The sequence below is a fragment of the Elephas maximus genome, chromosome 24, assembly GCF_024166365.1.
Source record: "Elephas maximus indicus isolate mEleMax1 chromosome 24, mEleMax1 primary haplotype, whole genome shotgun sequence".
In the NCBI taxonomy this organism is placed as follows: Eukaryota; Metazoa; Chordata; class Mammalia; order Proboscidea; family Elephantidae; genus Elephas; species Elephas maximus.
The window spans coordinates 15,367,024-15,384,233 of record NC_064842.1 but is presented as its reverse complement, the minus strand read 5'-3'; the positions used below and the strand labels follow the sequence as shown (position 1 = coordinate 15,384,233).

Below are 17,210 nucleotides of genomic sequence, written 5' to 3'. Positions count from 1 at the left end.
CATAAAACCCTACGTGATTTGATGTTACTTTCCTTATTCAAGAAAACAATCTTAACCTCAACATACAGCTCAGAAAATCATATAGTAAGTGCTGAGAAATAAAAATCCAAAAAGACATTTTTTTCAGTAACATTAGGCTCACATTAGACTAAACAAATACAGTATGCCCCATACAGTATGCCTCAAGAAATCATTAACTCTTGAGAAGTTAAAGACTTCAACAGAATATATATTTGTGTAATATTTTATTTGCTGACTTCTTTGATACATGGCAAAATTCATAGCGATGATAGACCTTTCCATACTAAAGTGTTGCTCGACATGACAAATTTCTAACAAAAAAATATTTTAATGTAGTTCCTTCATTTGACTCTTGAGGAATTAACCTGTGAACATTACGTTTAGGTGGTAAAATACAGGTTACAAATATAAATAAATATCAAATAATATCACACACTAATTAACTAGAAAACGAAACAGCTGTGAGTCATGCTTAACAACAAGAGAAAAAATGGGGAGGGGTGTGATGGAAATATGGAAAGACTTAACAACTCAAATAATCCTTAGCCCTTCTGAGAAACTATAGATAGGAAATACATAGTAAATATCTCTGTAATACGGTAGTTTCAGTCCATTAGAGATCATCATTCCGTTTAACCATTCAAAGTAACTGCAGTTATTTTTATCATTGAAAAATGGATTAGAGTAAGTCATAGCTCAACAAGCAATGACAATACAAATCCCTCACGTTCAAAAATATAGCCTAAATCTGGAAAGTTTAAAAGAAAGCATACTTGTCATTCAAAATTACTTTTAGATATAATTGAGATTATACTACTATACATAATTAGATATACTATGTGCATAGTTAATTCCAGTGACCACATTTTATATATGTTGGTCATTAACAGCACAAATTTTTATGCTCCAAAAGAAGTATCGATGCAGCAAAATGTTTACATGTAATTTTCTTTTAAAGACAGATTAAATCTAAGGAATAACTGGCTTTTCCTGATACCTCATTTTCAAATTATTGATACAAATTTACCAGAGAAATAATTATATATTTTGCCTAACATAAAATAATCTGCAAAGCTTTCTTAGATGAGTAACTTGCTTAATTTCCAAAAATAAATAAAGGCTCTCTCGCTCTCTAATGTAAACATTAAATAACAAAGTCCAAAAAACATCTCTCAGGTATTGATCAGATCTCGAATAGCATACTCAGTTACATAAAGTATTTTCTGTCTTGAAACTTTCTCAAATTCAAAAGATATTTACTTCCTAAAACAGGACAGTCCTCATTTTAAACCATTCAGTCCGTTTCCATGGCAACACTGCGGGATTCCTTGGCTACCATAAGTCTCATTAGTTGACTGTGGAATTTTTCAATCTTCTTTACATCTTGAGCTTGGTCTGTTCTATACACCAAACACTGTCAAAAAATTTTAAAGTACACATGAATTATGTAAAACTAGGTATCAACAATGTAGAAAACAACAGTTGGGGAAAAGTCTGAGAGCCTTCCCTACCACTGTTTTGCCCTATTCTCTCTGGAGGCCATACTACGGGAAGGAATTCCAGTTTCCAAACCTCTACCAATTATACTCCTTAAATATTGTATTTTAAATGCCATTGCTGTGGATGAAAAACTAAATGAACTTTATCAGAACCTTCTCGAAAACTACCAGTTAACGTGTAAAATCTTGCAGTGGATGAGAAGACGTATACTAGGAAAAGCATACAGATTTTAAGATCTACTTTTACTATTTGTGAAACCGGGGATTTGATAATAATAATAATAATAAATAAAAAATCTAGAATCCCCTGCTTATAGCTGTTCACCAACCCCTAAATTAAACCAGATGAATCTCTCGAATCTTGATTTTCTGAATGTATTTATCACTTTCAAACCTAGGTTGCTACAAGTCCCCAAGAGTTAACTAAATTCCTCCTTGCTCTAAGTCAGTTTCTTCATTAGATACTTAAGATCTGTTTATGGTTGGTCATAAAACCATTTCTTCTAGAATCTTTAAAACATCAAATTTAAGCCAGCAGCCCTCTTCCTCATTTTGAAATATAGGTTAATTTTTCTTTAGCCACCCCCCTCCCCCCCACCGTGGCTTCATATTAATTTTAAACATTCCTGCAATAATATTTATCAATTTAAGTAATTTAGAGTTCAATGTCATCATGTCCAGCTGATACGAATTCAGGCTTTAAAGCATTCACTTGATCTTATTTTTATCCACACAATGTACAATTGTGTGTGACAGTCTTGTAAAGAGGCTATAATAATCGTCGTCATTCAAATTTTAGTGCGTATGCTGTGAGAGAATGTATATACCTTCTCACTACAGTTAATGACAGAAAAAGATTTTAGGTCCATAAAAAACCCAGCCCAATGCCCTTGACTAGGACCATCTTATAAATCAGTATGGGATCAGAAAAAATTATGCAAAGATGGGATTATAAAAAAAAGTCAAAGCAACATGGTGATAATACTGAATGAAGTCTAAGACAGATTTCTGAAGAAATTATTAGCTATTAAAATAAGTTAGTGAGAGAAATATACAAACTTTTCTTTAAAAGGTCCATCAGAAAATAGATTTTTACTATTGGGACTGATTTATGTTTTCTATATAGGAGGATAGATTTGATTGAATCTTTGGTCCCTTCTAGACATGGACTAGTTTCTCCGTAATTTTAAGAAAGGGAACAAAAAGTATTTTTCATATTTAGATCTTGTCATAGGAACCAACGTTAAATAAAGTTCTTTCTGATACTGCCTACCATGGATTTTTAACTATATTTAATCATTACCTGGCATAAAAAAACAAAAACAAAACCTGCTGCCATCAAGTCAATTCCGACTCTTAACGACCCTACAGGGCACAGCAGAACCGCCCCATAGACTTTCCAAGGAGTAGCTAGTGGATTCAAACTGCTGACCTTTTGGTTAGCAGCCAAATACTTACCTACTGTGCCACCAGGCTCCATGTATGGTATGGTAGGGGTAAAAAAGTCATCATTTGGAGATAAAGCCTTCTGTATAAAAACCAATTCTACATTTTCCCCTATTTTTAAAACAGGATATGTCCATTTCTCTTTAGCAGATATACCTATCCACTCTGTGATGCAATGAAAATTTTCCTAAAATCATGAATGCTCATGATTCAAGAATATATTTATTAAAATCAACTAAGTGGCAGGCACTAATACTAGGTGCTTTCACGTATTTTGTTTACTTCCTACACACTATAAAAGGTTTAAAGTAATTAATCCCTTAAAAAAATGTTTCCTAAGTACCCTCTAGGTCAAGACATCATGCTAGGAGTTAGAAATACAGGTAAGAATATTACTGATCTCTGTTGTTTTAAAGCTTACAGTCTATTAGAAGAGACAAATGTGAAAAAACAATTGTGATACAGCACAAAAAGAAAAGCAAGAGAAGAAGCAATCCTCTTGAGCTGGGTTTTGAAAGATTAGCAGCAGTCTTGCCATAGTGGGGGTGAGAGCCATAGTGGGATTCAACAATACAAAGGAGGAAATAGAGACCTAAAATAGCAGGACATACTAAAGGAACTCTTAAGTAATGCAGAAAATGGATTAGAGGGATATAATGGCAGAGTTCACCTTACGGGTAACGAGCAGTCACTAAGGGTTTTTAAGCAGGGCAGTTTAAGAATCAAATTTGCATTTTTAGAAATAATTCTGGCAGCAGTATAGGATGGACTGAGGGATGAACTGGAAGCAGGAACATTATTAGGGGCCTATCCAGGCAAATGATGAGATCCTAAACTCCAGAGACAGACAGTGAGGAGGGAAAGGACATGAGAGGAAACAAGATGAAAAACTTGAATCAGTAATTCCAATTGCCAAACAAAGGATATGGTACATAGTAGGAAATCAATACAAGTTTTTCAAATGAAGCAATAGTGGACATGAGGATGAGGGAAAGAAAGGGATCAAACGTAACCCTCAGGTTTCTGACTAGCTGCATGACAGCACAATTGAGCTAGGAAACAGAAGAAGCAGTTTGAGAGAAGAGATAGTGAGTTCTCTTCTGGACAGGTTAATTATGAGGGGTATGTGAAGTTAGAATGCTTAGGAACTCAGAATAAAAATATGAGCTAAACATACATATTTGGAAATACAGATAAAGACACAGACACAGGCAGTTAGTGAACTCAGTGATTGTGAATGGATTGCTCCAAAACAGGAAGTGGTATGAAAAAATGACCAAGGACAGAATCCTGGGGAAAGCAACATTTAAGGGACCACATCAAAGAAACAGCTTATGAGACAACAGAAAAAGAAAACCAAAATAAAATGGAGCCACAGGTGCTGGAGTAATCATCTCCATTACAGAGTGGTTTTCTGTACCAAAAGGTGCAAGGAGGTCAAGTAAGATATGAACTGATGAGACCACTGGGTTTGAAAACTAAGGGGCTGCTGATGCCTCGCCAAGAGCAACGTCAGCGAAATACTGCATGTAGAAACTAGATGGCAAAAGGTTAAGGAATGAATTGGATGTGAGGAAGTGACAAGAGTGCGCAGATCAGGAAAGGAGAGAGACACCTAGAAAGCCTAGAACCTGCGTTCAAATGCCATCATTTACTTCTTACATGCCAATAATGAAACCTCTACGCCCTTATATCCAGTTTTGGTCTTTATATTCCTCTTGCTCAAGGCCTGAAGAAAGCCAATTATTAGGCTAGACTTGACATACTTCATTAATAACGCAAGTTAAATTAGTTTTTGAGAGACTATAAAAGTAGCTTCTAGAATGAAAGCTCTTGACTTTGGAATGAAATGTAAAATATGCATCCTAACGGATAATCTGCATAAATTCTATTTAAATAACTTCAAATGAATGATTGCTGGTAACCTGAAGAAATGTGAAAGTGTGCAATAAAAATGTATACTTACAACTAAATCATCTGTTACTTTAATACACAGACTTCCATCAGTATGCCTATATTTGAGAACCACACGTGCCTGAAATAAAAATACACATTTAGAAACAGTGAAGACAGATGACATTTCTCACAAGTAATTTAGTCTTCGGGCAGGCTAAAAAGGATCCCTTTAGAATTAATAACCAAAACATCTAAAGGCACCTTTACTATAAACTTATCATTACTGTAATGAAGTAGAAGTTAGCATTGTAGTTCATCCCTATTGCTACAATTTCTTTTTTAAGTCTTAAATGGCTAATTAAAAAGTCCAAGTCTTTTCCTGAGGAAAGCATTGCAGGCATAGATCAGACTTTCCCTAGGACCAAGCCCTGACGAGGTGGATTTAGATGAAAGTATCCAGCAAAATCATGTGTTTTATCATGCAAAAACCTGCTGCCAGTGAATCGATTCCAACTCATAGTGACCTTATAGGGGCACAACATAACGCGTTATTATATAAAAACAGAATTCTGTATCGAAAAGAAATCTCCATCAACAACTTTTCCAAAAACTAGAATAACACCTATATCGAATGTCATGCTACACAATACTTTTTTGTTGTTTAGTATTCTACATTTAGGTAGCCGAGACATCATTTAGATACCAGCATAATCCTATAAACCCTTTGCCATGAAGTCAATTTTGACTCACCATCACCCTACAGTAGAACTGCAGAACTGCCCTATAGGGTTTCCAAGGCTATACTCTTTACGGAAGCAGACTGCCACATCTTTCTCCTAAGAAGCTCCTGGTGGGTTTAAGCTGCTGGCTGACCTTTTGGTTAGCAGCTGAGCGCTTAACCACTGTGCCATCAGGACTCATGACCTAAGCCATGGTATTTTCAGTCACCTCGCATGCAAAAGCTGGCCAATGAATAAAGAAAAAAAAAATTGATGCCTTTGAATTACGGTGTTAGCAAAGACTTATATCATGGACTGCTAGAAGAAGGAACAAATCTGTCCTGGAAGAAGTACAGGCAGAATGTTCCTTAGAAGTGAAGATGGTAAGACTTCGTCTCATGTACTTTCGGCATGCTATCAGGAGGAACCAGTCACTCAAGATGGTTGTCATGCTTGGTAAAGTAGGTCAGCAAAAAAGAGGAAGACCCTCAATGAGATAGACTGACACAGTGGCTGCAACAAGAGGCTCAAACAGCAACGACTGTGAGGGTGGTGCAGGACTGGACAGTGCTTGTTGTGTTGTACATCGGGCCACTATCAGTCAGAACTGACTCAACTGCACCTAACAACAACATAATCCTATAAAAGAAGAAATACCCCAATAAAGTTCCCAACTTCCATGGAATTTTTTTTTCTTTTAATGATGGATTCAAGCATAGTATATTGCAGCAAAGTGAGTTTTCTGCTAACCAATATAAGTAACTCTTACTTAGCTGTTTTACAAATTGCTAATCTACAAAGCCAAGCGAAAGTAGGAACATAATTTAAAAATGGTTACAATGTAGTACCAGGAGCCTTTAGGCAATTCTGGAAACCAAATAAAAAGGGCTAACACAGTTGTAACTCATGGTTTTTCCCATTATGCTCCTTGTTCTCCTGGAATTGCAGAAAAATGTCACACCACCCTATGAGACTAGTGTTGGTCAGGAAGGAAAGGGAACTCATCAAGCATTCAAAGAGATATAAACAATAACAGCTAATTATCCCCAGGAACAGAGAGAAACTGAAACTTAAAAGGTGCTAAGCATGACAACTATGCAAAGTTTTAACTCTCAGAAGAAGACTCATTGGCTTCAAGAGAAGTGAGAGCAGTTAGAAGGTCTAAGAGTCTACAAGGGGTCATTTTGTAACTTAGGTCGCACTTGTTACTGTGCCAAGTGCCATGGAAAAGGAAAAAGAAACCAAGGGTCTTGCCCTCTTGGGTGGTAGGCTGGTTAGGTGCCACTGAGTGGCTTCCAACTCATAGCAATCCTATGGACAACAGGATGAAATATTGCCTGGTCCTGTGCCACCCTCACAATCGTTGCTATTTGAGCCCATTGTTGCAGCCACTGTGTCAATCCATCTCATTGAGGGTCTTCCTCTTTTTCGCCGATCGTCTACTTTACCAAGCATGCTGTCCTTCCCCATGGAATGATCCCTCCTGATAATGTGTCCAAAGTAAGTAAGATTAAGTCTCACCATCCTCACTTCTAAGGAGCACGCTTGCTATACTTCTTCCAAGACAGATTTGATCATTCTCCTGGCAGTCCATGGTATATTTAATATTCTTAGCCAAGACCATAATTCAAAGGCATCAATTCTTCTTCGGTCTTCCTTATTTGTTGTCCAGCTTTCGCATGCATGTGAGGCAACTGAAAATATTACGGCTTGGGTCAGGTGCACCTTAGTCCTTTGAATTCAACCAATCAAAACAACCAAAACACAAGACAGAATGAGAGTAAGTCCTATAAAGACGTATACAGATAAAATGCTGAAAGAGAAAACAAGTGTCTCCTGTATGTAAAAAGGCTTCACAGAGGTCACCTTTGAAAATGCATTTTTTTTCCTCTTTAAGGAAGAAGGCTGAAGGAGAAAAGCTGACAAGGCCTTTGGTAAAGTAGGTCAGCAAAAAAGAGGAAGACCCTCAACGAGACAGACTGACACAGTGGCTACAACAATAGGCTCAAACAGCAAGTACTGTGAGGATGGTGCAGGACAAAGATAAGATGAATTCTATAGTTTCATAAGGATAGAAGTGAGGTCCCATGAAAATGGTGGGAGACAAGGCCAGAAAAATGAGATTCCAACTGGACTGAGACTTTATCCAGTAATCAGTGAAGAACCTGTTTCTGAGTGGGAGACTGAGCAAATTCAATTTCTGTTTTTCAGACAGTTCTGGTGGAAGCATGAAGGAGGGATCAAAAAGACAGGCCAATTAAGAGGTTATTATAATGGTCCTACAGTAATACCATCTTCAGTTAGAGCAATGCAAATGAGAATAGGAAAAGGTGACAGGTGGGGGATGAGAGGGACAGAGAATTTTGGAAAACAGATTTCAAAGAGTTCTGACAGAAAGTCGTTTCTTCTTTAGCTCTGCTGGCGGCATGTACTGGTAAAAACAGCATGGTCTTGAGATTTAGAGACCTGGGTTCAAATTTTAGCTTAATCTCTCAGAGACTAGGCAAATTATTTAATGGATCTAAAACAGTTTATTCATCTGCAAAAGGGGCTAACTTCTACATCAGCAAATTACTGTACTGTTAATATAAAGACAATATACGTAAAATGCCTGTCCCACAGACAGCACTCCGTAAATCTGTCAGTCAGCTTTCCATGCGCACAGTCATCCTCTCTCTGCACCAAAAGCTCAGAGTGAAATCCCAGTGGAGGCTATCATGAGGGCGCAGAAGTTTTTAAGCCACTGGAATTTTCTGAGTGGGTAAAGGGATAAAAGGCTCTACCTCTCCTGCATATTCTAGACATGTTTGCTTTGTTCACGGCAATGCTCTACAATTACCATTTTCATTTCCCCGACCACTACCAACATACCCTAAAATATAATTATTCCTGATGTAAATTTATATATTCTTTATTGTCTTTTCAAATATGTTTGGTTTACCGTGTGGACATTTGAAGACAGGAATCCTGTATGGCCCTCACGGTACAATGCTTGGGTGAAGGAAACAAATAGACATAGGAACAAGGGAAGTCAACCAGATGGAGGAGCCAGAAATCACCGGCCAGAATCATGAACAAAGTACTCAATTTCAAAAATATCTAATTCACTTCATCATTTATTACTATATCATTTTATCGCAAAGAATGGACCTGAGAATGTTACAGCTTGTTCCTTTCCAGCGCTTACAATCTAATATTATTTTTATTTACTACATCAGCATATCTTGCTGCGGTTAAAAGTAATGCTCACTATAAACACTATGTAGCAGTGGAGTTACAGGTTAGCAGCCACTGATGTATACATTTAAACATACTTCATTTTCTTTAATGATCACTAAAAATCTCACATAGTACATCATATCCTGAGTCCTCATTTTCTAAGATTTATTAACTGCTTTTAATGTTTTTCTTTTCTGAGCGGTACATCCACTACACAGTGTAACTATAATACCCTCCAATAAAACCAGCTCCTTGAGGGCTGGGGATGAATCTTACCTTTGTTCTCTCACAGAACCTAATAAGAGTGAATAAATGCAGCATAAAGGACAAGACTGAGTTGACTAGACCGAGCTATCATAGTCAGAGAATAGGAGGATATCACATATAACCAGGACTAAGATTTCTAGTATAAAGTCTCTCTAAAAATGCTGACAGTAAAAAAAAAAAAAGCAGTAATTTTAATTAACAAGGAGTTGCCTCAAATATTTTTATATAGGACAAGGAGATAAGTAAAAACTCACGAGAAGAAAAATCAAGAGGCCTGAATGCTAAACTCCCATCAACTGGACTTCTTTGCTTAACACTGAGCTCACCTCTAGCATCGACTTAATTTTTGTGGGGCCCGTGACTGGACTTCAGGCTCCATGAGCCCCCTAAAATTGTCTGCAAACATTTACATATGTGCATTTTTCTGGAAAAAAAGCATATATACATTCTTGTATTTTCAAAAGACCGCGGAACCTCCAAAAGATTAAAAGCCACAATTCTAAGAGTGGTAAATGCTTCCAAATAGGGGCCTTTCAAAAATATCTGAGCGGTGCAAAAAACATCCTCATCGTTTTTATGGGAAGAGCCCCAAGACAAGCTTGGAACTGGGGCCGAAGCTGCACGGGGAGGAGCCCTGGCCTTAGAGACACGTAAACCAACCAAAGCCAAAAGGGGAAGTTCAGAGACTGGGGACGGAGAATGGCAGAAAGAAGAGCTGTTCAGGGCCCTGAAATGACCCTGATTTTTGTCCATTTCCGGGACTCACCGGGGTATGTCTCCACTCACTCTCAGAACTTCCTAGGGTGCTAGAGATGCTCAGAGAGGGCGAGCGAACGGAGGGAAAACACTGGACCCGGGCTGTCACCACTAGCTCCCCGCCGGCGATTTACCTTCATAGGGTCGGCGAGGTAAAGCTTCTCGGCTGCGCGACTGAACTCCTCCCAGGTCTGGAACTGCGGCATCCTGGCCCGGGGTGGGAAGGGAGAGGGAGGCAAGGCCGGGGGACTGGATGCGGAGAGGCACGACCAGTCAGCCCACCGCTTACCTATCCTCTGCGTCCACCAGCCCACTCAAGAGTTCCAGTCACCCAAAGAAAGATGGTGGTGCCGCCTTCCATCAACGCCTCACTTCATTGGGCAGCCCCGAGCATTCTCGTCCAATGGACAGGAAGAATGTTGCCAGCGTGGGGGCGGAGCCCGGACGAGCTGCTCCTGGAGCTGGCCCAGAGAAGCCGAGAGCAGGGAGACAGATGGTAGCTACCACAGCGCCACCTTTAGGTCTGGAGGAGCGGCGTCTGTTCCCGCGCCGGACTGCAATGATAAAGCCCAGGTTCCTTCAGCAAAGATTGAACGGCTTTGTATAGGCGCTGGGGATGCAAGAACAGAGACGACAGGGTACAGTCGCCACACCCACAGCCTAGTGAAGGAAGGAGGAGACATAAATACAAGACCGTAACCAAAAACTTTATATGATAGACATTTACGTCGGGTCAGTGGAGCACAAAGGAAGAATAATCACTTACAGGTCAGGCTTTGGTTTAGGGGATGGGGAAAGAGAAAATGCACTCCAGAAGCAGTATTATTTATGCCAGGCTAAGAAACTTGAACTTTGTCCTCCAGGCAATGGGGCGCCATTGAAGGGTTTCTTGCTTTAATCAAGTTTACTGAGGTATATTTTGTATACAATACATGCAAACATTTTAAGCATGCAGTTTGATGCATTTTGACAAATATATATATATACACACACATATGGAAACCCTGGTGGCGTAGTGGCTAAGTGCTACGGCTGCTAACCAAAAGGTCGGCAGTTCGAATCTGCCAGGCGCTCCTTGGAAACTCTATGGGGCAGTTCTACTGTGTCCTATAGGGTCCCTATGAGTCGGAATCGACTCCACGGCAGTGGGTTTGGTTTATATATATGTTACCAATGCCACACTCAAGATACAGAACATTTCATCTCCCCCCAAAACTGTTCCCTCATGCTCGTTTATATTCAGTTCCCTCCTTCAGTAGTCAGTCGATCACTGATCTGCTTTCTGCTATTACAATTTCTCCTGTCCGTAGAAGGGCTTTAAGAGGGAGGAACACGACCAGACAAGATAGTCACACCTCAAGACTGAATTGAATTGGTGCAAACCCAGAGGCAGGCAGACCTCTTAGGATGCTATCACAGGTAAGGCAGTAACTTAGGAATGGAGAGGAGGCTAGAGATTGGAGATTGACTTGGCAAATGATTAGATGAAGGTATGCAGGAGAGGAGAGAATAGAAGATGACTCCCGGGTCAGTGGAGGTGGTGGTGAAATTGACTCATACAGGAAAAAAGGAAGAGGAACGAGTTTGGAAGGGCTGGGGAAGATGAGTTTAATTCTGGATTTGATGAGCATCGAGTATTTTGGGGACATCCTGGTGGAGATGTCCAGTTGCTAGGTGGGTAACCCAGTCCAAAACCCCAGGAGAGGTATGAAATCATACGGTCAGCAGAAAGTCATAGGTGAACAGAAAGTCATAGTTGAGTGGACGTTGCATAAGAAGTGAAGACCAAAGACAAAACCCTTGAAAACACCCACGTGTACTAAGAATTAGGAAGAGGGAGTAGAGACTACCAAGGAGGCAGAGGAGATATTATCAGAGAAATAAAAGGAGACTAGGAGTGTCTGACTTATAGCTCTCACACAGGGTCACTGTGAGTCAGAACCAACTCAACAGCAATGGGTTTGATTTAGGAATGTCTGGGAAGTGAGGGGAGAAGAGGTCTTAGGAGCAAACAGTCTGAGTTGTCGGATGGCAGATAGGGCACAAGTACGATGAGACATGAATTGATCCATTGTAGTCTCAGGGAGGTCATTGTGGACCTCTGCCAGAGGAGCCCCAGTCAGGGTGAGGAGGGGTGGAGGTGGAAAAGTGAAGGCAATACTATTCTTCATAGGAGCACAACCATGAACCGAAGAGAGTTAAGAAGATAACGAGAAGGGACACCAGGTTAAGGAAGGGTGTTATTTTTGAGATAGAAAAGATTTTGTGAGTGCTTATAGCTTTTAGGGAAGGAATCACTGGAAAAGGAGAGATAAAATATACAGGAGAATAAGGAAAATAAGATCTTAGAGGAAACATAAAGGGGAGGGCCAAAGGCACAAATGAGTGAAAAAGAGAAGGCTCACCACTGCCTTTACGGTGGTGGGGAAGGAGGTAAAAGTGGGTGAGGAGATAGGTGAGTTGTAGACATGAGGACAAGAAGGTAAGCATTCTTTGTCACCTAAGAGATAAGACCATCTTCTACGATAGGAGGGCAAGTGTAGGTTTGGAGCCTAGGGAGGGTTTGGAAAAGTCATTGTGAGAAATGAGGAAGGAAGGAGACTAGGAACTCAAAAACTGTGTGTCAAGCAGAGCTGAAGGCCCAGCCAAAACTGGAGATTGTACCCTGGAAATAGCCCCAATCCGTACATCTTTGGAGTCTGTCTCCAGCACTGCCCATAAGCCTAGGTGTTGGAACGGAAAAGGCAGATATTAGCGGTCTGTAGGGTACATGAGGTAGGAGGACAAGGGGTCAGAATGTTGGAAGTCCTGGCAAGAGCGTGGTTGAAGTGGTAAATCATAGTATCCAGGCTAGATAGGTGGGTAATTGATGGGGTCAAAAGAGAGAGGCTAAAAGGATCAGGTCTCAAAGAAATTTGAAGTCAGGATAATAGGAAAGAGGAATTGAAATTGTAGTCTAGGGTTTAACATTTTAGAGGAGCAATAGCTGTTGGTGAGGCTGAGTTGTTATTTGGTTGTGCACACAAATATTAAAGTCACCTATGAGTAAGAAGAAGGAGCCCTGATGGCGCAGCCACTCTGTTCCGGTAGAAATTTCAGCCTAGGAAATCCACTGGGCAGTTCTACTCTGTCCTATAGGGTCGCTGTGAGTGGCACACATCAATTCTTTTTCATGTGTTTGAACTGTGGTGTTGGTGAACAATGTTGACTACATCATGGACTGCCAAAAGAACAAACAAATCAGTCTTAGATGAAATACAACCAGAATGTTCCTGTTAGGATGGCAAGACTTGGACTCTCTTTGAACACGTCATCAAGAAAGACCAATCACTAGAAAAGGACAACATATTTGGTAAAGTAGAGGCTCAAAGAAAACAAGGGAAACCCTCAGTGAGATGCATTGACACAACAGCTGCAACAATGGCCTGAAACATACCAACGATCATGAAGATGGCGCAGGACTGGGCAGCGTTTCATTCTGTTATACACACAGTGGCCATGAGTCAGAGCCAAACTGATAGCAACTGACAACAATGAGGAAAAAGGGTATAGAATAAAGAAGACTGTGAGCCAGTGACCCAAATCCTCATTTAAGGAGACAGCAGGAGGTGGAGGTGAGGTGAAGGGAGCAGCGACAGAGAGGACAGTCAGGCAGAGCAACCCTGAGGGAGGAGCAGCTTTTGCCTGAAACTGAGAACGATGGAAGCTGAGAGAATGCCAACTTTGCCTTCTTCACAAGAAGGGACATAAGAGATCAATTTCAATTCAAATCAGCAAAAAATGTATCAAGTGCCCACCCTGGGCAAGAGCCAGGAGCTGTGCTGGGCAGTGGAGATCCAGCAGTGACCCAGACAGACCTACCTCCTGTCTCCTAGAGCTCACAGCCTAGCAGGGAAGATGACAGTACAGAAGTGATTCACTGTGAGGGTCCCCAGCACTGCGAGCTCCAGCATCCCCAGGCTGAGCCCAGTCCCAGCCCCTAAGCCAAACCCACTGCTGTTGAGTTGATTCCAGCTCATGGTCACACTATGTGTTACAGATTGGAACTGAGCTCCACAGGGTTTTCTTGGCTGTAATCTTTACGGAAGCAGGTCACCAGGCCTTTCTTCTATCGTATCACTGGGTGGGTTTTAGCACCAACCTTTCGGTTAGCAGCCCAGCAAAAACCATTTGCACCAGCCAGGGGCCTTCCAGACCCTAAAGTGGGAGAGAAGTCAAGGAGGAAGTTAGGGAAATTGTCATTTGTCATTCCAATGTCCCCAGCTGCACTAGCATGCATTTTTTTTAATTTATGTGCTTTAAGTGAAAGCTTACAAATCAAGTCAGCTCTCATACAAAAACTTATACACACCTTGCTATGTACTCCTAGCTGCTCTCCTCCTAATGAGACAGCACACACCTCCTCTCCACCTTGTATTCCCCATGTCCATTCAGTCAGCTCCTGACCCCCTCTGCCTTCTCACCTCCACTCCAGACAGGAGCTCCCCACAGAGTCTCATGTGTCTACTTGAGCCAAGAAGCTCACTCCTCACCAGTATCATTTTCTGTCTTATAGTCCAGTCCAATCCCTGCCTGAAGAGTTGGCTTTGGGAATGGTTCCAATCTTGGGCTAACAGAGGGTCCGGGAACCATGACCTCCGGGGTTCTTCTAGTCTCAGTCAGACCATTAAGTCTGGTCTTTTTCTGAGAATTTGAGATCTACATCCCACTGTTCTCCTGCTCCATCAGGGATTCTCTGTTGTGTCCCCTGTCAGGGCAGTCATCCGATGCATTCTTTGTTATTATTAAAATATTTGTGTTTTCAGTGAAAGTTTACACACAAGTTAGTTTCCCTTTTAACAGTTTGTTCATTGACATTGGTTACATTTTTCACAGTGCGTCAGCTTTCTCATTATTTCTGTTCCGGGTGTTTCATTTCCAGCCATCTAGTTTCCCTGCCCCCTTGCCTTCTCTCCTTTGCTTTTGAGTAAATGTTGACCACATACAGGTGAGTTTTTAAAGGAGCACAGTACTCACGGGTGATTCAGATGCATTCTTTATGCCAGGTTATACCTTTCCATCTGTGGAAAAATGGCTTCTGCAAACCTATCAGAGAGTGTCCTTTATAAACTGCTCACACGCACAATGCCGGAAAAAAAAAAATCCCATTCCTGGTCAAGAAGAGCAAGACGTCTTGGTGGGTAGTTATCCTTTCTGCTTCATTTTCACATACACATCTCCTTCAAGCCATAAAACAACCCTGTGAGGGGGTCCATCCTCCCTGGTCACAATTCCAAACACCTGAAAAGCCCTGAAAAATGTTTTGGTAATTCCTTTGATGGAAAACTTGACCTGACCTACAGTAAGGTTGTTATAGTCTTTATCCCACTTAGTATGTCCGATTACAGGGGGAGCCCGGGATTCTGCTGGTTGCGTTAGGTAATATGTTGCATGTGTATCAGATCACCTTCCTAGAATCCAACATACTGTGAATTCCAAAACACATGTGTCCCCAAGGATTCCAGATCGGGAACTCTGGACCCATACTGCTCCAGCTTACAGGTGATGAAGAAACCAGGCCTGAGAAATAAATTATACCAAACAGATTGCCACCAGATTGTGCTCTTGATTGCCCAGCAAATGAAAGCCAGCCAATGTGAATCACAATAGGAAGTGGCGTGATTAATTTTGATTTGGGGGAAAGTAGCTGGTAGCAGTATGGAAGCCAGAGTGGTGGAGCAAAGCCTGAATGCAGGGCCCAAACCAAAAGCCTCTGCCCCTGCCCCCCCCCACGACTGTCTTCCTGTCCTCGCCTTCCATCCACAACCAGTCGCTCCACAATCTGCCTTGCACTGAATTTCCCACCCCCCAACTAGCTGCTTTCTCAAGGTCACCAGCTGCTCTCACCACTGACCTTCATAATGCCCAATCCAGCCCATAACTCTCAATCCTTTAAATATATGTATATATATAAAACAAAACATTTGCCAGCTCAACAGTTTTTACAGTGATTGATTAGATTCATCACGTCGTGCAATCATCACCACCATCCTTTTCCAGATTATTCCACCACCGTTAACAGAAACTCAGCGCCCCCCAGGCCACAACTCTCCCTTTTCCCCTTCCCTCCTGCCCCTTGTAACCACTAGTCAGCTTTGGCCTCTATTCACTTGCCTATTTCACATAGTGGGATCATACGATATTTGTCCTTTGGTGACTTTTTCAGCGTCATGTTTTCAAAGTCCATCCGTGTCATAGCAAATGGTGTATCAAGACTTTATTTCTCTTTACGGCTGAGTAGGAGTCCCTGGGTGGCACAAGCAGTTAAGTGCTGGGCTACTAGCCAAAAGGTTAGTGGTTCAAACCTTTCCAGAGGTGCCTCAGAAGACAGGCCTGGCGATCTGCTTCCGAAAAGTCACAGCCTTGAAAACCCTGTGGAGCAGCTCTACTCTGCACATATGGGGTCGCCATGAGTTGGAAACGAATCCATGGCAACTAACAACAGAAACATGGCTGGATAATATCCTGTTGTATCAATCCTTTCTTGACTAAATGTTTCAGCTGCGTTTGAGACTTCTGGCCAGCTTCTCATCCTACAAATTCCCTGATCCTTTGCTGTTTCCACCCCATTCTTTTTGTTCCTCCTTCTACCTCCCTGACTTTTCCTTTCTTGGCCCTGTCATGATCTTCTCTGCCCCCACTGGTTCTTTGGCATTGGGTTTCTCCCTTTGCTCTCCCTGAGCGATATCTTTTTGGATTTCTATTTAGTCCAGACTTCTCCCCTGGGCTTCAGATTCATAGATCCAAATGCCTGCCAGGTCCTGGACTCATCCTAGAGTTGGATTTTGGAAGATGAGAAGAATTCCTCAGAAATCTAAGCAATTTCTAAGCAATAAGTGTGATGCCTCCTCTTAAAATTATTTTATTATTGCCATTGGCAAACGTTTAGCCAGTCATATACCGTCTTTGATTGCCAGGAATTCAATAACTATTTATTGAAGACTTTTTAGGTGTCAGTCATTGTGCCAGGCAAAGCAGCTTACAAGCTAATGAGGTCGGGGCAGAGATAATAAGGTGAGTCCACAAATGCCTGTAATTGAAGACAGAAATGTGTAACAGCAAGGGGGATGGGCAGTCGAACCCACAGAATCCAGCAGTATGTGCCTGCTTTTTCTTGCCCCTTACCTCCAGTTTCTCATCTTTCCCCAAAGGGCTGCAGAGCCAGGCCAGAAAAGGAGGCTTTTGTCGTGGTGGTGGTGTTTCAGATAGAGAGAACTCACCCCTTGTTTTTGAACTCTTTTCTTCTGCTGGAAGCTTTCTGTGTTTCTTTTTCTCAGTTGTCTTCTGAAAAATGTCAGGGTCTTTCCAGACCAGGAACAGATACAGGTTCTTAATGGGTTCTTATGTT

At 41.3% G+C, this 17,210-nt stretch overlaps 1 protein-coding gene across 1 annotated transcript; it reads right to left on the bottom strand.

Annotated features, from left to right (window-relative positions):
• Positions 1-228: 228 nt before the first annotated feature.
• On the bottom strand, positions 229-10,183 carry SRP9 (signal recognition particle 9). Its single transcript, XM_049868481.1, has 3 exons — positions 9,958-10,183; positions 4,933-5,001; positions 229-1,435 (listed from the first exon to the last, which is right to left on the bottom strand). Exons 1-3 carry the CDS (start codon positions 10,027-10,029, stop codon positions 1,316-1,318), a joined length of 261 nt encoding a protein of 86 aa, XP_049724438.1. The 5' UTR covers positions 10,030-10,183; the 3' UTR covers positions 229-1,315.
• Between the last annotated feature and the right edge of the window lie 7,027 nt (positions 10,184-17,210).